Genomic DNA, 20,463 nt, shown 5'->3' with positions numbered 1-20,463 from the left:
GCCTGCAATTGAAGCTCATATTCATGCAGACGTCAATGCCACTCTAAGGATTATTTACCTGGGAACCTGCATGGTCTCTCCCTTAGTCCCTGGACATGTTTCAGATACCGCTATCCCGGATTCCCTATGCCCTCAAGGCTCACGTTCTGTCTAACAATCCACCAGCTTGACAACAGTGGTGTCGCCTCTACTCTATAGGGCCATGGGGTATAATTAGGATCACAAATCCAAAATACACTAGTACTACTAATAGTGATATTGACGTTACACTGAGTATAGCGCTACTGCCTAGACGCTTATCTGGACTTCCCCGCTTCAAAAATCCAACTTCCTTCAAATTTCCAGGGCAACCTAGAGATTTCTAATTATTACACTGCAACCCCAGTTCCGTTTGTATTTAAAAAAATGGTTCTCAGAAATACAGAATCACCATTGACCTCGGAGTTCGATGCCTTGGTAAACCAACAGATGAACAAATGGAAAGTCCCAGGACTATCCATGGCAGTGGTGCACGGCTCCAGCACCTGGTCAAAAGTATGGAGATAATAATCTACTTGATGAGTACAGATCACTAAACTAAGTTCCAGGCGTATGGATTGGCTGAGTTGCCAAATCGCAAGATGACCACCGATTCTCTTTTCTCTACTTGTAGCACCACAAAAGCATTCACTGCAGCGGCCATGTCTCTTGCCATTGACGATAGCAAGAATACCGAAACTCCCATTGGCTGGGACACGCCAATTGCTTCCATACTAAGAGATGATTTTGTGCTGGAGAACGACTATAGCACAATGCATACTACCATAGAAGATGCTCTATCGCACCGCTCGGGACTACCAACCCACGACGCTTGCTTAAGTCTAGTGCATCCCCGAAGATCCCTACGCGAAGCAGTTCGGAATTTGCGCCATCTTCCTATGGCCTATGCTCCGCGCACTACCTTCTCTTACAACAACAACATGTATATGGCGGTATCTCATGCATTGGAACAAATCGAAGGCAGGGCTCTCGGCGAGACTCTCAAGAAACGCATCTGGGATCCATTGGAGATGAACGATACATATTTCTCCGTGACAGAAGTCTCGCGGGACCCATCTCTTAGTCCTCGACTCGCCCGAGGCTACACCTGGGACCCAGATACAAACACCTACATTGCAGAACCATACATGAACGATGTCGCCGTGACCGGAGCCGGCGCCATGGTGAGCAGTGTACTCGAGTACACCAAGTGGCTACGTACAATGATCTACCAAAAGGGTCCGGTCTCAACACACGGCCACGCAGAAATCTTGAAGCCACGCACGGTAATCTCAAATTCGGAAGTGCTAGTCGGGCCCCCGACCTGCCTAGTTCATCTCTATGCCCTGGGATGGTTTGTAGATACTTACCACGATGAGCCTTTCTACTGGCACAGTGGAAGCTGGCCGGGGTTCGGCATCATGGTGGGCTTCTTACCGAGCAAGGGCTTTGGTTTTGCCATGATGGGTAACACGACCAATGCCCGACAAGCGCAGGTTGAGATCTACATGCACCTTTTAAATCAGATTTTCGGTGGGTCAGACATCCTGCGCTCAGTGGACCGGGCGGTTGAACCAGAAAACAAACCGATCAAAGCAAAGTCTGAGTGTATGGGAGAAGCCATCAAAAGGCTTTATCCTTCTCTGCCTGATCCTGTTATTTCCCATTCGCTACCGCTAAGCCAGTATGTGGGGAAATACGAGAACCCTGCGTACAGTTCTATCACTCTGTCGCTCAAGAATGGATATTTGGTTGCAGATCTACTGGACCGTGCTATACCTTCCCTTATCACTCTCGCACATGTAAGCGGGGAGTTCTTTGTGGCGCATCACTACCAACCCAAGGAAATTGGATCGCTATCTGGTTACTATGCAACGGAATTCATAGTGGGTTCCAATGGGATTTCCACCGCGATGGGGATGGATGTGGAGCCCGCTTTAAATGGAGAGAAGATGTGGTTCGATCGCAAGGCTTGATGGCTTGTAATTCTCGGTTATATTCGATATAGATATATGTTTTAGATCTGAAGCCTTGGCCTAAATTGATAAATTTCTGATTATAGCAAGATATCAACCTCAACACTAAATTTAATTAAACCATAAAATTAAAGCTTGTTACCAAGTGAGACATCCCGTGGCGCGAAACACAGCCTTCATCCAGCCCGAGGTCGGGTCCGGTATCCAGCCCTCGGCGACACCGGACCCGACCTCGGGCTGAGTCCGCTTCCGGTGGAGTCGAGCAAAAAAGTTTTTTGGATAAAAGCAAAAAAGATAGTGACCGACGCAGGGATCGAACCTGCAATCTCTTGATTCGTAGTCAAGCGCCTTGCCATTGGGCCAGCCGGCCTTGTTATTGTACAATTTTGTCCAAATGTGCACTATATTTGACATATTAATGTTGGGTATGTTTCCATACAGATGATGCTCATTTCTAGGCATGTGGTGTAATAGAATCATAGATAGGGACCAGCAATAAAAGATATAACAAAAATGAAAGGAGAAACAGTGGTATGGTAGTAGGTTAATGACAAAAGAAACGCTGTAAAAAAAAAAAAAAACAGGCAAAAGTTATACGCCGGCGATATATATATCGCGGGATTGAGTCATACACTCGACTCAGAAACATCCGTCATGTAAATCTGTGATAACATGAGGCACTTTTCAGGAATTGTGCCTTCTTCCAATAATATAATTCGTGGCCTGCGGCCCAGTAGCTTCCGCCACTCAACGCGCTCTCCCAAGGTCATCAGCAGGTGTCCTGCGAGAAACCCGACCAAACAACCCATCACCCCGATGACAATACCTAGCAAAGCGAGGATGATGTAGCAGAAGATGCGCATAGGGAAGCTCCCGGGCTCCGGGCTGTAATGGGGACGGCCGTCTTCAGGGTACTGGTTTAGGACAGCCGGAGTGGACCAGACTGACAAGAATTGAGTCTTAGATCCAGAGTTGGTTACAACTTCAGTGTTGACAATTTTGTCATTACCGCGTAGAGCGGAAGTTTTCATGACCGGGGCTGAATTGAGGATGGTTGCCTTGTTCTTGGCTTTGTCGAAAATGATACCGAATTGTGACCCCCAGTATTTCATCACCCACGGCCAACTCTTCTGGGAGAACTGATCATCTTGATTGCCGCTGCGAGCTGGCTCAATCCGGAAACGGGCCATTTCGTATTTCCCATCTTGGCAGATGTGAAGTTGGATGGCCACTGCATGGGGTGATATCAGGTTGCCCTGCAGATCGAGAAACTCGAGTCGAACAAGGGTCATATCTGCTATGGTTCCCGTTTCGTCCTTGTGGATTGTTTCGGTCTCGAGCGAGTAGGATAATTTCAGGATCTTGCCATTGTATGTATTTTGGCCTGCGTCTTCGTAGAGGGGCAGTTGGAGTAGCATTGTCGCTGATGGGGGGTAGACTTGGTACTCATTGGCGTATAGGCCACCGTCTTGAATAGAAAAATTTATAGCCTATACTGTATTAGTATAGGAAATGAATTGATAGGATACCACTTACAAGTTCCCCTGTGACGCCAAATTCGAGGTCATCAGGAGAAGGAACGAAAGGACGTCGAAGTGGATCAGAATTGGAGTGCGGGATAAAAGAGGCAAGGGCACTGCCTAAGCAGGCAAAGGTCCACAGCAGCTTCATGGTGTAAAAGAATGAAGTAAAGGGCAGGAATATGTCGAAAACGAAGAATAGAATGGAGTGTAAAGGACGAACCCTTGGCGAGGAGAGACCAAAAGAAGAGAAGAAAAGTCCAGGGCTTCAATCTTCATCTCTGGGTGATAGACATATAGCTATAGGAAGGGCAATTACCTATAAAGTTTAGCGTTGGTTTACGCCCTCTGGGCACGTTTCAGTCCTTTGGGCTACTATTATTGACTCTGTGTCTTTGGCATCTTCTTTTCTTTCCCCTGCATAAAGAACCTTGATGGTTTCATGTTTACTTGCACCTCTTTTTTCCCTTTCAATCTCGACCGAACTCGAAAATGTAAATATGAGAGGTATATATTTTTTAATTCCTATGCTTTACCAGTCTCCTACTATGGCCTAGCCTATCATAGTGACACTAACACGCTAACGGGCTTTGCTCTAGCGTAGGGGATCGACGCTGCTTTTTGACCAATCTAACCTTTCTTGGCCAACCTAATATGTCCTAATGGGGTCCCTGGGGCTATAGATTGACATTATTATTCAAGACCTTTCGACTGCCGAACCCCAATACGGAAGTTGGTCAAGCGACGAAAAGTAGTAAACACAGGTTATCGTCCCACGATGATTGAAAATGCTCGCATCATTGGACCCTGGAAATCCATGTATTATTGGCCGAGTTGTGATAAATAAAGTCTTAAGAACTTCAACACCCTGGTCACGCTGAAGTTTTGGGGTTTCTTTGGAGGATTCTTGCCAAGTTCAGCTCTTCGTCTATTTCATTGTGCAATTGCGCTTTCTCTCAATACGAATACCCGAATCTGCTTGACGCTATATGATGCCGCACAACGTATGCCATGTACTCGGGTAGTAAGGATGTGAAAGAGCACCGGGCAGCCCCTTCTAATGTTAGATTTAGATAAAGTAAAGAAGCGAATTTGGATCCGCAGGGTATTCTTTATCAAAATAAAGTAAAGAAAAAGAGAGTCGAAACCAACCGAGTTCAAGGCTAACATTTGGTACGAAAAGATAGAACTTATTGTAGCTGCAGTTATATCTCATATTTGACGCAGAAGTGACCTTGGGCGGAGTGGTTAGATCTACGGGTTTGATGTCTACCTGACTCTAAGTGCTGGGCATTTGTTGTAATGATAAGAGGCTTTACTGGTATGGGGAGCATTACGAGTACTTTTTTTTGTCTCGCAAAGCTTGATCACTCTCGCTTAAATTCACAGTCGATCAATACCCACCGATCCATGCATTCCACAGGGGCTGTGGCAAGCCTTGCACCCAGCAAAACCCGAAATCCACATCCAGCCAAGCCCGGGAACTGCCTATTCAGGAAGTGGGAATATTTTCAGAATCGCGACTTGTTGTCGTCAAGCCTGCCGAGGGAGACAGGCATATTCTTTTCATTTGACTTCAATGCTGTAGAGTTAGCCATCCTAATCTATTACTTTCTTCACTATAGTCCAGTCGGCCTCAATCTACAACATGGAGTTTGTACGGAGCTTGTGTGTGAAAGATATCTTTTCATTCCTAATTAATCATTTCGTGAAGTCGAACACTTTAATCCCACTCTGAAGTTCCACCAATTGATCATGCCAATTTACTAACCTCATGTACATCGTGTATATAAGACAATAGAGGACTCAGGTCGGTTTATAATATGGAGCAGACTGCCAGAACTGACAGCGTGGGTTATTAGTCGGGTCCTGCATTGGCTGGATGGTATAATTGCCAATGTTGATGAGCTGTGCATGCTTGCCATGCTTTCGGAAGGCCGGTGCTAGACGAGATTTTGGCGCGCCATGCTGAACAAAGCTAGTGAAATAGTCCTGCATAGCCAACGCCACGGTCACATTGGCGACATCCGAACCTGTCCCATTGTTGTAGAAGGTGTAGGAGACATCCTGTCCATGGAGTGCAGGTGGAATGCTGAACTCATACGCATAGGTCTCATTGTAGAAAGCACGGTTGATATAATCGGTATTGCATTGGAAGATAAGATCCGAGATGGCGAGTGCCGTGCGCGCCACTGAGTCGGTGTATCCATAGGAGCCGTTATAGACTGGTGGGTAGAGGACATCCAAGATAAAGTCGGACACGTTTGCTGGGGTATTGGGTGACAGGGTCTTCATTTGAATTCCCAACCCGGTGCTATTGACGCTGTCCGGAGAAGTAAAGACCATCCCTTCATTCGCGTTATGGCCGACCATAATGTTCAGGTTGTGATCGAAATCGCCTCGAAGCAAAAGCTGCCCTGGCAGAGCAGGCACGAAGCTGCCATCCACAGTGGGACCGTAGGTGAACTGTCCCCACTGGGACTTGGTCGCGACTTGGTACGCATTGGCGGCGATCAATTCATGCGATGGTAATTTCCGAGCTTGCTCAATCGTGCTGACATTGAGAATTCCCAAGAACTGTTGCAGAGTGTCTTCTTGTTCTTCTTCGCCAATGATCGGGACCCAGCCCGGACTCTGTAAGATCGCTTGTTTGAAGGGTACAGCACCCCGTGTGCCTCCATAGGCGGTGATCTGATGAAGGATTGATCCGGCGCCAGCAGACTCGCCCATAACTGTGACTCGGGTTGCGTCTCCACCGAAAAGATGAATGTTCTTATATACCCAGTCAAGAGCAAACCGTTGATCGTGGAGTGCTGCGTTGGAGGTGCCATTGGCTGTGATACTGTCACCACCAAGCCAGCCAAATGCACCCAACTTCCAGAGAAATTAGTATTCTCACGGCACAGACTAGGAATGTCGTTTGACTTACTCGATAGTTCAAGGCAACGTATACAATCCCATCATTATTTCCTAGCATACTTCGCTCGATCAACCCAGTTGGGTCTGAGCTGCCCTTTTCTCCTCCCACATACCCTCCGCCATAGATCCACACCAGCACCGGCGCTAAGTTCTTTCGAGATTCTGCGCCGCTACCTTTTGTGCACTCGAATACCTTTTTGGGGACAATGACGTCAAGGAATAGACAGTCCTCCGTGGTGCGTGGGTCTTGCTTCGCCGGCTTGTACTCATAGGAAGAGATGTTGGTGGATGTAGAGAAGGACTGATTGTAGAAGTAGCTCAAGAGGAAGGCCGGTTGGACCTTTGTCGACCATAATGGGGATGCCTGTGGACATATCCTGCCCACAGAGCCGTTTTGGATGTGTTCTCTGTTTTGTTTTGGAAGTACGGGTGCCTGGAATCGTAGGTCGCCAACCGGCGGTGCTGCATAACGGATATTGGTGAAATTATAGAGGCCATGGGAGCTCTATTTCGAACGTCAGGGATATTAAAAGTCAAGCCAAAGAGGACTCATCTGACATTAAATGAAATTGCTTGGTGTCGCTCATATCCCAGATCAACCACAGGTAATTTGGAGGCCAGACACACTGAAGCCAGTGCCAGCAACAACACAATGACCATCTTGACCCCAGGAAAGCAGAATAAGAGCGCGGGGAAAGAGAGAGATCCTAGAGCTTAGGGGCTTATATTAATACTAGCCAGGAACGCCGAAGTCAGGCCATGTTATGGACCATAATCTATGTATTCCGTAGGTTCCGGACCTAGAGTGGAGTATATGGTCCAACAGAGAACTAGATCGAGATGCTGACCTTCTCTACCAATCATCGTAACCAAATCTTAACCATGTGGGAAAACACAGCCAGCGGTCAGTTCCTTTTTGCGACCCAAAATGCGCAATGATGTCAAAGCGAGACATTACTTTGGGGCTCGGCGATAACACACCAATAAGAGACAAGATTCCCCAGAAGCAGGATTCGAATGCACCAACGCTATACTAATTCTGGGGCTGAGCTCCGGTAGAAAGTACGGAGGGAATTGTTGGCGAGCACAGACTTTGCGGGGTACCCTCATCAGCTTGCACTGCAACATCACGCCCGTCAGACGGAGATTCCGAACGCTGGGTATATACGATTGTTGCCTAGGGCGATATTTGAAATTCTCATTTGCTACACAGTGGGATGACTCAAACATCAACCTCGCGAATCTTATACTCGAACATCTGGTTAGAAGGCACTTCATGCTCATTCTGGAGTTTCGCGGCACTCTCGGCACCCGCTGCTGGCACACGGTATTCGAATCGTTTCCCATGCGTTGGCAAAGTTCCGTCAGGCAGTGCATATGGGAAGGGCAGATATTCGGGCAACAAACCTAGCTGCACAAGTACTGTTGCCTGGTCCCATGCAATGTGTTCATGAAACAAGCGATCTCCCCGAATGTTGACTATAGAGGTGAATGGAACGCGAACGTGCTTGCCCGTAGGAGGGATACCGGGGATCCTAGGCCGAGCGAAGAGATCAGTTAATTGCTCGATTCAACCACAGGAACCGAATAACCCACAGCCAATCCATCTGCTTCACATGAGTGAAGACAAATATAAACTCGTCCACAATTCGGTCGGTCCCGACTGTCCGACTAATAAGCTCCAAAGCTGTGTCGTCGGGGTTGTTGAAAATGAAGTGATTGAGATAAAAGTGGCTTAAACGAGCTCGTCCAATGCCTCCTGTTAGGGTTGGCACATGGTTCACGTAAGGCTCTGCGACCATCGTCGCCATTGTCTTTTCGACCGAACGTGACTCAAATTCATAATAGGTATGCTCGTCCCAGATCTTCTCAAGGTCAAAGAATGGACCACCCATGTGCTTCTTAACATATCCGACACTCCGAGTATGAGCTACTCCTGCGGTCGATATCTTGAAATCCGGGTGGCCTGGGATCATGAAGCTGGAGGATGACACGTCGGAGTAGACGTGGGTAGTTTGTCCTTCCTTCTTCTCGCCTTCTAATGGGCTAGACAGCTGGAAAAGGGTTGACTGGAAAAAGGAAATGTCCCAGGAGTCGAAAAATACTGCGGCGACCAGAGCCGTGTCTTGATCTAGTGCACCTCGCAGACTGTCTTCGAATTGGGGAGCATAGTCTTTCTTTGATCCATAGACTAATTTGAAGTCAGTAAGAACTGGCGAAAGAGCCAGGTTGATACTTCCGTACCTATCAACCCAATCTTTTCCTTCGTATCGCACTCCAGTCTCTCTGTTAAGCCACGCTCAACTTCTTGAATGAGCTTCCGTAAAGATGATTTATCAATGGTAGATTTCTCATCTAGAGTGATCTGTGCCACTGTAAAGCTTTCTTCGCTCCATTTTTTGAGGGGTTCCGGATCAAGCGTCTTGTTTTGCTGCTGGCATGTCGCGTAACAAAGAGGTCGTATGAGAATCAGTCCTGGGCCGTGTCCACATCGAGAAAGAGGAGGCTGAATGGTCACATATGGACTTAGTTCCACCTGAGCGGAAGGCGAACCTGACTTGGACATCTTCAGTTTGATCAGATAGAAGTTGGAAGTTGAGTAAATCCGGGGGTTTCCAAGTAGCCGGGGCGATCATTATATACCCGGAGCTCTCTCACCCCCACTTTGGACCTGGATAGTGAGGAGAATGAGATTTAGCCCTGCAACGGATAGACCCCAGAAAATGAGAAAATCCAAAGTCATCATATCATTATTGCAATTATCGCATTGATCGTATTTACTTCAAATGATACCATACACGTGACCTGTCATCGGAGCTCGGCCCGTTGATTTCCACGCGCAAGCTCTCTCCCAAGAGCACAACCCAACAATGAACGCACTTGTCCAGTCTGCCCTGACTGATGTCGAATCTAAACTCAATGCCCTATTGACTAGCCTCACAACATCTCCCACAGCTGCGGGAGCCCCTGCCGCAGCTGTCGCCCTGCTCGACGCGGACGATGCGCTAACCTCCGCCATTGAAACCCTTCGACAGCACCAAGAAAACTACGCAAAGATCCTTCGACTCCGAAACGAGGCACAGCAGCTGGAGGACCGAGTCAAGGGCATCGTGGGGGATATTGAAGGATTCGAGAAAGAGATCCGCACAGCTTGTGGAAACGACAGCGACAGCGATTTCGATTCCGACTCCGATGACGACCTGGGGGGAAAGAAATCATTGCTACGGGGAATCAAAGAGATTGACTACAGGCTGCTGTTGGATTTTGCACGTCGCATCAGCAAATACAACCAGGAAGCCGCAGCCGATGCCGCAACGGGCGTTGTGAAACGGCAAGAAGCAAATACCCTTGCCGATAAAGATGTGACGATGACGGGAGCAAATGGAGACCAACCAACAGAGGAGGGTACAGAGCCTGTCGCATCTGTCACCAAAAACGCAACGCAGTGGTTGGACGAGTCCGCGAACGTTACGCGCCAGGTCTACATGCTCCCCTACCCGATGGAGGAACGGATACGGATGGGACTGATGGGTCAAATTCAACTTGCGACGGGCGACGATCCCGAAAAGGAGGTGGAACGGTTGTTACGCGAAGCTGAGGGTCTTGGGGCCGCAGAACCGCCAGCACCAGCTGAACCAGCGGAAAGCACAAAGCAGGCGGACGAGGCCTCGAAGGCTGCAGCTCATGCTGGATCATCGGCCGCTGGAATGCCGCGGGCGCATGCTCAAGCATCAGCACCAAAACCGAAACCTAAGGCCATGCTGGACCTTGATCTCTACGACCCCGACGAAGATGACGATTGAGTGTTTTTTAAGCGGGCGTTGCATTCGATTTCCATAATGATACCAGCTACAACAGCACAAAAAGCCATTTAAGATAATCTTTTTTCTTTCAACCATGTCTCATTTCACATTGCATATCTCCGAACATTTAATTTGCCGTTACATCTTATGGACCGAAGACTTGGCCGTCCATCCCCGGAACTTCTTGCCATAAAAGTAGAAGGGGATGGCACAGAAACACCACAACGCTGCCAATGACATGTTCAACATGATTGGCTTGACAAACCCACTCTCTTCCACCCATTCGGTGATGAATCTACTGAAGCCATAGCCCCAGAGGTTCTTGTTGACAGTGATAGCTACGAAAATCGAGCCCGCCACAGGCTTGTAGCTGTCAACCGCATATGTGCTGGTAATAGCGGGAAGTGCCGCAACCTGGATGCCTGCTGCAGTGTATCCAATGAAGACGATGATCTATGCATGGACCAGTTAGTTGAACACCCGCTAAGCAAGGAATGATTGCACTCACCTTCCAGTCCCATTTATACTGGTATCCAAATGCAACGATGAAATTTCCGATTATCGAGATGATGACATATGGAATCATTGCCGGCAGACGCATTTCGGGTTCTCGAATACCGCGGTTCTTCCGGGTTGCTTTCATGGAGATCCAATCTGAAAGAAGACCGTTGGTGGCCAAGCCAATGAAACTCCCGATCAAAATAGCAAAATTGAAGAAACCAATCGTTTGACTGCCAAAGTTGTATGGGGGTTCGGCAAATGCTTGGCTCTGGGTGAGATTGAGAGTGAGGAAACAACTGGCGGACCATGACACGACGAACGCGGCTAGCTCGACGATGGGGAAGGTCAACAGTTTCCATGGAATCCAGAAGCTGAGAATAACAGCCTTGATGTTGTTTCCATCCAATTGCCAGAGCTTAAACTGTTGCTTTGATGGGGTGCCTTTGTGCAAATAAGGATCGCGCTCGCCAGTTTCCGCATTCTCGTTCTCTTGCTTGGAGACATTGACTGCTTTCTCTGTCTCCGATCCAACGCTTGCCGACTCAGAAGGAGGTTCCGCCTGAGCAACCTCGTCTGGATGAATCCGATGCCATTTGGTCTCGGGGAAAAGGAAAATCTGAAGTAGGAGCACCAATCCGAGGACGCCGACGTTCAGCCAGAAGAAGCTACGCCAGCCACTATGCTCGGCCATAGGACCCGCGATGATGGGACCAACCTGGATGATATCAGTGACAGCAAAAGCTTTGACCTCCCGAATCACTTGCCATGAGAGACCCAAAATAGGCAGTAAAGTACACTGTATTGTACGCACCACGCTCATGTAGGAAGATGATGTCTGCAATAATCTCTGGTTGAGACGTCTAGAGGGTGAACGGTCAGGTTTGATCTATTGGAAAGAGATCGAGACACACACCTCTGCGGGACCAGCGCCAAAACCATTCAGCACACAAGCGCCCATATAGCTGCCATAGCTGGTCGCCATTGCTCGCCAAATATTGCTGACCAGGCAGATTAGGGTTGAGAAAATCAGGACCGGTCGTCGTCCGTAGGAAGTTTGGATGGGTATCCTGGATTAACCCAGTGTTAGCGAGGTTCGTCAGACCATTTGTACACTGCTAACCCTCACCAGAAGAAATTGCTGAACCCCAGCACCAGAATGCAAACACCTGTGAACTGCACGACGGCGGCCAAATCGCAGTCAAATGCCTCCATCAACTGCGGGAACATAGGAGCCAATGCCAAAGGGCCCAGACCTTGACTGAAAGATGTCAAGGAAGAAATTGTCATGGCGCTCATTTTCCAAAATCGATTCCAGTTCTGCAAACATACTTGGTTATTGATCATTCCAGTCAATTTTCTTGGAAGAGCTGCTTACCAGAGGATCATGAGGATCTTGCGATGGCTGAGGCACCAGCACCCGATCGGATTTGGCGGATGATTTCACGAAATGATGAGAGCCCACGTCTGTCATAATCTCCGTCCCTGGGTAGATCACTGTTCCCAGCTGCTCCTCGATTCTGGGCAGATGGTCAGTAGGCACGGTCGTTACGGGGTGGACAATGCGACATACTGATGAAGAGTCTAAATGCGAGATCTATTAGCCAAAAGATGCAAAGCACATCATGGAGGTGGACTGACCCCTTCATCATAGTTCATCTCCATGTTTTCGATATATCCCGTGAGCTTGATTTAATACGAAGGCGCTAGGGAAATGGCTTTCAATCCTCAGAGTGTTGGCTGGTGTTGCCTTCACCGCGTGTTCAGGTTGGGATCCCCTGTTAGTTATATTTTAAACATAGGATAAAGGGAAATTCGACCCCTAGAGGGGCTGGATTCGGGAAAGCAAGGTGAACAACTACCGAAGCTAAATTTATCCCATCCCTACCCATAAGGATGGCATATTTGTCTTTTCAAGTCAACCAGTAGCAGAGCTCTAGTAAAAGTACCCAGTTCAAGTGATATGCACCTAAACATACTTCATCCATCGTAGCTCCAACCCTATGGGACTTGCGGAAATCCTCCGCAGAGATTCCCCGGATTCCCCGCAAGTCCCAAACGCCTTAAATTTCTAAGATTCTTATAGGTTGAATAATTCTATGTATTCTTATTAGAATCATCTTTCCGCGGTCTGTATTATTGTATTCGGCAAATCCCCTAATCACGTTATACCGCGTTTGGAGTGATGCTTCGCCGCATGTTGTCTGAAGACTGCTTGAAAAAGAAGTAGCATATGTCTAACTTGGAAGCTAATTGCCCAGCCTTGGCCACTTTATTAGCTGTTTCAATCAAGTTCTAAACCAAGGGAGGGTGAAAAGAAAGGGGGTGGGGGGAGACACCCTTGGGGATAGACGTGCATATGCAGCCCTGGAGCAATTTGGCGAAGCTGAGTTAATAACAAGTATTGCTTATTACCAGTTGAAATTACAAGAGCAGTTGCTTATATGCATTTGAAACAATTAGCAAACTGTAGACTATGAGTAGTACCACATAATATGTAGTATGTAGTATCCATGAATGCGTGCCTGAGGCCATATGTTGTTTTCCTTCCTCAGGATATATCCTTCCTTCGATATTTCATAGTCATGTATGGACTTTATCCCGGCTTGGCCATCTTGCGCTCTTGTTACCCTTATTGGGAAGAGTACCACCCCGGAAGATGTTCCGGACCATTTCCCCCACCTGAGTATATTGTATCGGACTATAATTGCGGCCTGTCGCCGGGGTCTTGTTCTTGAATTTCCCGTGGAGGGAGGAATTTCGATGAGTCCAATGATGATCGATAGAGTCATGATCCCCGGATGTCATCTCCTCACCAAAAAAAAGAACCGCCAAGAAGCTTGGTAAAGCTTGTTTGAGCCAGACTGTGTTGTCAAACCGGACCAATCGGAAAAACCTATGCTTTGTCTATAGAGTCGATGTAATCGAATCTCGGCACTTGTCTGAACAACCCCAAAAAGCATTTAATCAGGCTCCGGGGCCCCGGTTTATGCCTGATACCCAGAATGGCGGTTCTTGTCCTTCTGGGGATTATTTTGCTGAGAGTTCTTGAACTATTTTTGTCGGATACTTCACTACAATGAGCCACCACGAAGATCCATTCTCCAATCACACAGACGCAGACGGAGACGTGGAGAAGCAAGATAGTGACTGTGAAGTCCGCTCTCCTGGGGGCAGTCCTAGGCCCAACCGCCAAAAGAAAGAGGGTGCAGATGGAGCTGTCGATGGACAGGCCAGGGAAGAGCTGAAAGAATGGGAGTGCTACGACAAGCTGGGATATTGCTTCCCCTGGTGGAAGAAATGGAGTATCATCTCTGTCATCTTTGCTGTCCAAACATCCATGAACTTCAATGCCAGTTTTTACGCCAGCAGCATCACCCTGTATGCGAAACACTTCAACATCTCAGAGCAGGCTGCGCGCGTTGGCCAAATGGCATTTCTCGTTGCTTATGCGTTTGGCTGCGAGTTTTGGGCGCCCTTCAGTGAAGAGTTTGGTCGATGGCCAATAATGCAGCTCAGCTTGTTCTTCGTCAACATCTGGCAGATTCCCTGTGCCCTGGCTCCCAACTTTGGCACCATTGTCATATGCCGCATTCTTGGGGGTCTATCATCCGCCGGTGGTTCCGTAACGCTCGGCATGGTAGCAGACATGTGGGAGCCAGAGGACCAACAATACGCTGTGGCCTTCATTGTGCTATCATCCGTGGCAGGATCAGTCATTGCCCCAGTTGTCGGTGGATTTGTGGCGACCTTCCTTAGCTGGCACTGGAATTTTTGGCTCCAGCTTATCCTCGGAGGCTTTGTGCAGATATTGCACTTCTTCATTCCAGAGACCAGATGCAGCATTCTCATTACGAGAGAGGCAAGGCGAAGACGGAAAAATGGACAAACGGTATGGAGTGGTGATGAGCTGAAGACATCTCGCATGTCCTTCCGCTGGGTGTTCATGGTTTGGGTACGACCGTTTATTATGTTCGTGCGCGAGCCGATCGTCTTGTGCCTTTCTTTGCTCAGTGGTTTCAGCGATTCTCTCATCTTCACTTTCCTCCAATCGTATACGCCGGTATACAAGCAGTGGAAATTCACTACGATTACCACTGGACTTTCTTTCCTCCCGTGAGTGCGCGACCTTGAATTTAGGTTGGTTCTGATAATCTGATTATGCAGACTTTTGGTGGGCTACTTCATTGCTTATTTCTCGTTCATTCCATGGATTTCCCGGCATTGCAAGATTAGACAGAGAGACCCAGATGCGCTTCAGCCGGAAGCTCGTCTTTATTGGTTGCTATGGGGTAAGTATTCTTAGATTGAGTCTGCTGGTATCATTACTCACTCCTAACAGTGGCTCCTCTGTTGACAATTGGCCTATTCGGATTCGCGTGGACTAGTCTCGGTCCACCTCATGTCCATTGGATTGCGCCTATGATCTTCTCAGCCCTAATTGCGATTGCCAATGTAAGTCAAACCAAACCCCTTTCCTTGATACATGACTGATAAGTTATTCTAATGAAGTATGCCATTTACATGGCCACAATTGACTACATGATTGCCGCGTATGGTCCATATGCCGCCTCCGCCACAGGAGGAAACGGATTCGCGCGTGATTTCCTGGCCGGTATTGCAGCGATGTATTCAGTGCCCAGTAAGTGGCCACACTCTTACAGCAGAATACCCCCTGACCGCGAAATACAGTGTACACACACATGGGTACAATACACCATCTTGAATGGCCTTCCACCTTCTTGGGCTTCATGGCGATCCTCTTCACTATTCCAATATACATATTCTATTGGAAAGGTCCTAGAATTCGGGAATTGTCACCCTTCGCGCAGACCTTGGCTTCCGACAGAAAGAAGACTGGCCGCAGGGTTTCGTCCTGTGGTTCCGGTGATCCAGATCCTGTTGAAAGGTATCTGTCTGAACGTTCCTCAAGTGAAACCAGAACTAGATCGGGTCTGCCGCTTCCATCGGGATAAACACCATTGAAACATGAAGATGGTTTATGCCTCTGGCTTCACGGTGGCTTGGGTTAAGACTCGCATCAGAACGGCGGAAAGAAAGAGCATGCATTCATGATATAGGATATATGAATCGGTTGCATTAAAAAGCTTATCTTTTGTTAATGGAGACATTCTTCGTATTCATCTCTATTTCTGTTAGGTTGGCTTCATCACTGTTAGACTAGAAATAGTTTTTTGTTTTATTTTCATGTAATGTTACAATGAACTGTCTTTCAGACATTTTGGGATTATTTGCCCCTTATGCGTGATGGAAGAATGCCATCATCCCGTCAAGTCATGTCATCGCCAGCACGGAAATAATTCCCGACGAAGCACAAGCGATATTATTCTCGGTATCTGATATGTGTACTTTATCCACAACAGTGTTTGAAATTAAATATAGACATTTAGACATTTAGATACAGTATAGTTGATGACCCCCAGCGTATAAACATAAAAACAAGTAAAATCATTGATTCCAAGATTCTTGGAGTTTCCGAATGGCATATTCGGTAGTCCAGCCCAAATCAGCTTCAACGCCCCGTAGCAGATCAACAATAATCTGATGCTCCTCGCCATTTTCAAGACATTGTCCGACAGCAACAAGAAGCGGGACCATGAATATGCGAACACCACCCTGAGGTCGACCCAATGCAATGCCGCAGACTTCACGGGAACGGAATTCGACCTCTTTCGTGACCTCCCGGTACCCTTGTAAGCGGTCAAATGCTGTAGACGGTGCACTGATCACATCTGCCGGACGATTGAGCAATAATGCGATACGCCCGAAGTGGTAATGTTGCATGGTAGCGGCACAGGCTGTCAAGCTATGGAAGATTTCAGGGAATGGTAAGTAACTACCCTCGACAGCCTTTGATAGGTCCTTGGGGCGTTCGATCCGCACAGAAGAGCGGAACGTTTCGGGAACATTTTCAAACCATGTTTGAAATTCGAAGGATAGTTTGAGCCAGGTATCTGTGTCCGGATATGGCAGTTGGGCGGCGTTTGGTTGTGTGCCCTGGATTTCGGGCGAAGCTGCTGGTGGAGATCCTGTCCACTGCGCGAGCTGTAATTGTTTGGATCTTGCGAGGAAGTTGATGACTTTTGTGACAAGCCAGATCAAGCCATTAGCGGCCTGGTCTTCCAGCGATAGAGGTGACCCATTCCGAATGAGATGGAAGGCTTTTTGATCATTAATTGAGATTCCTGCTGCCCGCCAGAGGGGCAGATTCTCTGGGTCGAAGTGTGTAGGTGAACGGGTGAAATAAGAGCCGAGATAGTCTTGGCGAGCGAAATTCCAGAAGGCGGCTTGGATGCCATGAGAAAACAGGGCCGATTCGGCCGAATGTAAAGCGAGAAGAGACTCGAACAAAGGACGAATGCGAGCAAGTTGCCTGGGTCTCAGCGTTAGTAAAAAGAAATAGCAACCACCAACGAGGATATCTTACATGTGCCACTCGTCCCCAGGCATATCTAAAAGCCTGTACATGGTAAGAAGCGTAGCAGTTGCTAGGAGCTCCTCTGTTTTTCGAATGACCGCCACGTCGTTTGGATCTTCACTCGCGGGTTTTATGCTTGCTTGAATCTGACGAGAGCTGATCCATCGACTAACGATCTCAAAGGGGGATTCCAAGATAGCTGAGCTAGACACAGTGGTGTAGCCATCGGACGTGATATTATTCAAATCAGAGGCTGCTAGGTAATAGTAATTGGCAGCCTTGAGAAACCAGTCAACCTGGGTTGCATTTGGGTAGATTTCCGTAGTCGCAGGGCTTGTGAACATTCCACCTGTGGAAGGCTTGACCCCTTTCAAACGAGCTAGGTGTTTTGCTGCTAGCGCTGAAATGGCATACTTGACGGACAGATTGTTGATGGCTCGAATAGGAACGTGGACGGTGAAAAATTTCTGGGTATCCGACAAGTCCAACCTGGTCACATTATCAATACACTGTACACGCAAAGAGAAGTGTCAGTAAGACGCACCATGGACCTATGATCTCCGAGTAATGTCGAGTGAGGAATGCGATTTCGTGTTCAGTTCCAGTCATGAGCTCCGAGAAGATATCTTGGAATTCATCTTTTTCGCTTCGATGTGATGAGCTTTCGGATATGACCCTTTGGTAATCGGGGCTCTTTTGTGGAATTGCGTTGTAAGTGCTATCAAATGTTGGGAACCCTCCTGCGGGTCCAGTTGGTGAAATTGACTGGTAGATCGGGTTTCTTGTGGATCTGCTGCCTTCTTCGATGCCAGACATGGAGTTGGAAATAGAGATAGCTGGGCTTTCGGGAGCATGCATGGTTGCTTGTTGCGTACTCCCTATAGCAAGCTCTGGTTGGCTAGAAGAGCCAGGCATCTCTACGATCATCGTGTCATTTCTCGAGTCTAACCTCGTCTCTCCCATTTGGAAATGAAGAGCAGGATTATGTTGCTCTTTAGGTTGATTCCATTGCAGAATCTGCTCTTTGGGTTCTAGTTGCGAGCTTTGTGGCTGTGGGTCTGATATCAGTTCTGCGGGGACCTATCACAAAGCATAAGTGCGTGGGCAGAAAAATAGTTGGCAGTTTGACCTACTTTGGGTGAATTGAATGCAGAGCCTGTCCTTGGATGATGCTCCTGATATGGAGCATAACGGCGCCTTACTGTGGCTCCTTGATCGATGAATTTGCGGGTTTGAACATACCCCGGGCATTCTACCCCCGCGGTGGTGCACCGTTGACAATAAGGGCGAGTCTCATCACACTGCCATAGGTTAGCAAGAATCTGCAAATGCACGTTCAAATAAAATCGAACTAACTTTTAGATGTCTCTTTTTGCAACGCTCGCAAGCCTTGTTAGACGGCACCCCAGGCATTGTGCGTTGCGTGCCAGTATTGCGATCTCCAGGGCTTAGTGCTCGGGTTTTGAGGTCATCTATAAATCTCCACTTTGCCTCTTTATAACACACACAGCTACTTCACATTTCGAACATAAGTCAGGCGAAGATGGCAATTCGAGGGCAAGAAATCTAGAATGAATGATGCAAGATGCTTGGCTGTAAGGAGTGCTTACATAATACCCGGCGATTTTTCGTTTGAAACTCGGAATCTGGTCACGTTTTTAGCTGTACATCCTGTCGTCATCTACTTCTCTTCTACAAAAAAACCATACATCATGCTACGGAAACCTTCAATTTTCGTTGATAGCCAATGTGATACATCTGCTCCATTGATACGGTCTATTGAAGATCACGATGTAGATCCGAGGAATTTTCAAATACGATGGGGCTCAATATCTTCAACACAGCCTGTTCTTTCAGGTCCGGAACAAATTCGCGTATATCACGAATGGATTGGTGTGCTACTATAGTCAACTGACTAGTGATATTTGCTAATTTCTTATTGCAGATGCTGGGAAGCCTCATAATATAGTGTGTTGGGAGTGTCGTCTACCTGATAGTCTGATTGGTTGCCAGACGTGCTGTAGATCCTATCATACAGCATGTCTATTGGACGTGGTCCGATCTGCAAATAACTTCCATTGTCCATCTTGCCGGGCAAGAGCTTGGGATCATGCACCGCCCCAGTTCCCTGTGCCATCACCAGCCCCAAGTACTGGTGGCACAACCCCAAAAGGCTATCCAGACCCGTCATTTGGAAATCTTCCAATCCATGGCGATAGAGCATCAACAGTATCACGGAGTAAATCCTCACTGGCCCCGCGGATGATGCCTCCCTCTAATTTGAACCGGATTGATGAAGTCGATGCTCGCGGCACGCCAGCTGAGTTATTTCCCGTTGCTGAGATGTACCCTCAGCTTCTGGAATATCTAGCGATGCCGGATGTCGAAACGGATCATCATGCCCAATCGTCACAGTTCAAGCATCAACTGGGAATGGCAATGAAAGAGATTGAAACAAATCGGGCATCAATGCGAGAAAAAGCAAGTATCCGAGAGGACTATTCGAAGTTACAACGCGAAAACGCACAAATGAAAGCGTACCTTGATTCCAGGGCCTCAGCACCAGATTCTGGTGCTCCTAGCCCTTCAACGGTTTCACACACCATCATCTCAAAACCAGCGTCTGAGCAAAGGGGGAAGGCTTGGGACAGCATTGCCATTGACCTGTTTTGATTGTTCATTTCTGGCTGCACGAAGTGATTTTTGACTCGTAGCCATCAAAAATGGATAAGTGATCGATGAAGAGTTGCAACCGCAAACATTACATGTTTTGAGTTTTTGATCTACCCGACACCACCACTTTTAATCGCCTCGATATCTGCCCAGCATAATTTCTCGGCATTTTAGATGCATGTTGGAAATCTGGCATTTTCCCAAAAACCCGACCGGTCGATCGCTCATGTCACCTCCAGTCACACTCTCCATATCTTTGCAAAACAGCGCGGAGAAGGTTACATGAAGCGAATGCCTGGGCTCAGTCTCGACTCATTCCTCGGAACTCACGGATCATCTTCATCCCTGGAAGCACCATGTTCCCCGCAGCTCGGGATAATTGAGTCCCCCTCGACCTCAACGATCGACAATCAGATGCCCACGGCATTATATGACGTTTTGTCGGATCCTTGTTCGAGCATCTTCCGTGCAAATCTTCGCCTTGATTTTCGCTCCTTGACCTCTCCCCATGTGGGGAACAAACGAGCGTGCCAGATGCCGGAGCGACTAGATGGGTAGATGTAACACCATGTTGGCCAGGGGTCGGTGTTACGTCTACGGATGAATTGCTCCTGCAT

The 20,463-nt window shown here is 47.8% G+C and overlaps 10 protein-coding genes across 10 annotated transcripts; 4 read left to right on the top strand and 6 right to left on the bottom strand.

Annotated features, from left to right (window-relative positions):
- Positions 1-405: 405 nt before the first annotated feature.
- N7447_006060 (Beta-lactamase-related protein) lies at positions 406-1,994 on the top strand (the record flags this gene model as incomplete). Its single annotated transcript, XM_057230322.1, has 2 exons — positions 406-534; positions 588-1,994. 2 exons carry the CDS (start codon positions 406-408, stop codon positions 1,992-1,994), a joined length of 1,536 nt encoding a protein of 511 aa, XP_057085412.1.
- Positions 1,995-2,620: 626 nt separating this feature from the next.
- On the bottom strand, positions 2,621-3,665 carry N7447_006059 (uncharacterized protein; the record flags this gene model as incomplete). The annotated part of the gene is made up of 2 exons (XM_057230321.1): positions 2,621-3,484; positions 3,531-3,665. 2 exons carry the CDS (start codon positions 3,663-3,665, stop codon positions 2,621-2,623), a joined length of 999 nt encoding a protein of 332 aa, XP_057085411.1.
- Positions 3,666-5,320: 1,655 nt separating this feature from the next.
- N7447_006058 (Carboxylesterase type B) lies at positions 5,321-7,093 on the bottom strand (the record flags this gene model as incomplete). Its single annotated transcript, XM_057230320.1, has 3 exons — positions 5,321-6,388; positions 6,444-6,938; positions 6,992-7,093. The coding sequence occupies 3 exons, from the start codon at positions 7,091-7,093 to the stop codon at positions 5,321-5,323; spliced, it is 1,665 nt and encodes a 554-aa protein (XP_057085410.1).
- Positions 7,094-7,655: 562 nt separating this feature from the next.
- On the bottom strand, positions 7,656-8,999 carry N7447_006057 (uncharacterized protein; the record flags this gene model as incomplete). Its single annotated transcript, XM_057230319.1, has 3 exons — positions 7,656-7,968; positions 8,030-8,624; positions 8,678-8,999. The coding sequence occupies 3 exons, from the start codon at positions 8,997-8,999 to the stop codon at positions 7,656-7,658; spliced, it is 1,230 nt and encodes a 409-aa protein (XP_057085409.1).
- Positions 9,000-9,303: 304 nt separating this feature from the next.
- On the top strand, positions 9,304-10,236 carry N7447_006056 (uncharacterized protein; the record flags this gene model as incomplete). The annotated part of the gene is made up of 1 exon (XM_057230318.1): positions 9,304-10,236. One exon carries the CDS (start codon positions 9,304-9,306, stop codon positions 10,234-10,236), a length of 933 nt encoding a protein of 310 aa, XP_057085408.1.
- Positions 10,237-10,374: 138 nt separating this feature from the next.
- On the bottom strand, positions 10,375-12,399 carry N7447_006055 (putative MFS transporter; the record flags this gene model as incomplete). Its single annotated transcript, XM_057230317.1, has 8 exons — positions 10,375-10,689; positions 10,745-11,496; positions 11,549-11,597; positions 11,651-11,804; positions 11,864-12,054; positions 12,113-12,254; positions 12,308-12,318; positions 12,376-12,399. 8 exons carry the CDS (start codon positions 12,397-12,399, stop codon positions 10,375-10,377), a joined length of 1,638 nt encoding a protein of 545 aa, XP_057085407.1.
- A 1,414-nt stretch (positions 12,400-13,813) lies between these two features.
- Positions 13,814-15,710, top strand: N7447_006054 (putative MFS multidrug transporter; the record flags this gene model as incomplete). Its single annotated transcript, XM_057230316.1, has 5 exons — positions 13,814-14,850; positions 14,902-15,026; positions 15,077-15,189; positions 15,247-15,376; positions 15,427-15,710. The coding sequence occupies 5 exons, from the start codon at positions 13,814-13,816 to the stop codon at positions 15,708-15,710; spliced, it is 1,689 nt and encodes a 562-aa protein (XP_057085406.1).
- A 493-nt stretch (positions 15,711-16,203) lies between these two features.
- Positions 16,204-18,586, bottom strand: N7447_006053 (Zn(II)2Cys6 transcription factor domain-containing protein; the record flags this gene model as incomplete). The annotated part of the gene is made up of 5 exons (XM_057230315.1): positions 16,204-17,128; positions 17,183-17,662; positions 17,718-18,253; positions 18,307-18,474; positions 18,530-18,586. 5 exons carry the CDS (start codon positions 18,584-18,586, stop codon positions 16,204-16,206), a joined length of 2,166 nt encoding a protein of 721 aa, XP_057085405.1.
- A 299-nt stretch (positions 18,587-18,885) lies between these two features.
- N7447_006052 (PHD finger protein) lies at positions 18,886-19,846 on the top strand (the record flags this gene model as incomplete). The annotated part of the gene is made up of 2 exons (XM_057230314.1): positions 18,886-19,066; positions 19,119-19,846. 2 exons carry the CDS (start codon positions 18,886-18,888, stop codon positions 19,844-19,846), a joined length of 909 nt encoding a protein of 302 aa, XP_057085404.1.
- A 410-nt stretch (positions 19,847-20,256) lies between these two features.
- On the bottom strand, positions 20,257-20,463 carry N7447_006051 (uncharacterized protein; the record flags this gene model as incomplete). Its single annotated transcript, XM_057230313.1, has 1 exon — positions 20,257-20,463. The coding sequence occupies one exon, from the start codon at positions 20,461-20,463 to the stop codon at positions 20,257-20,259; it is 207 nt and encodes a 68-aa protein (XP_057085403.1).

The sequence above is a fragment of the Penicillium robsamsonii genome, assembly GCF_028829455.1.
Source record: "Penicillium robsamsonii strain IBT 29466 chromosome Unknown utg000003l_segment0_segment0, whole genome shotgun sequence".
NCBI lineage: Eukaryota > Fungi > Ascomycota > Eurotiomycetes > Eurotiales > Aspergillaceae > Penicillium > Penicillium robsamsonii.
The sequence above is the reverse complement of the archived record's forward strand: the minus strand, read 5'-3'. Positions and strand labels throughout refer to the sequence as shown.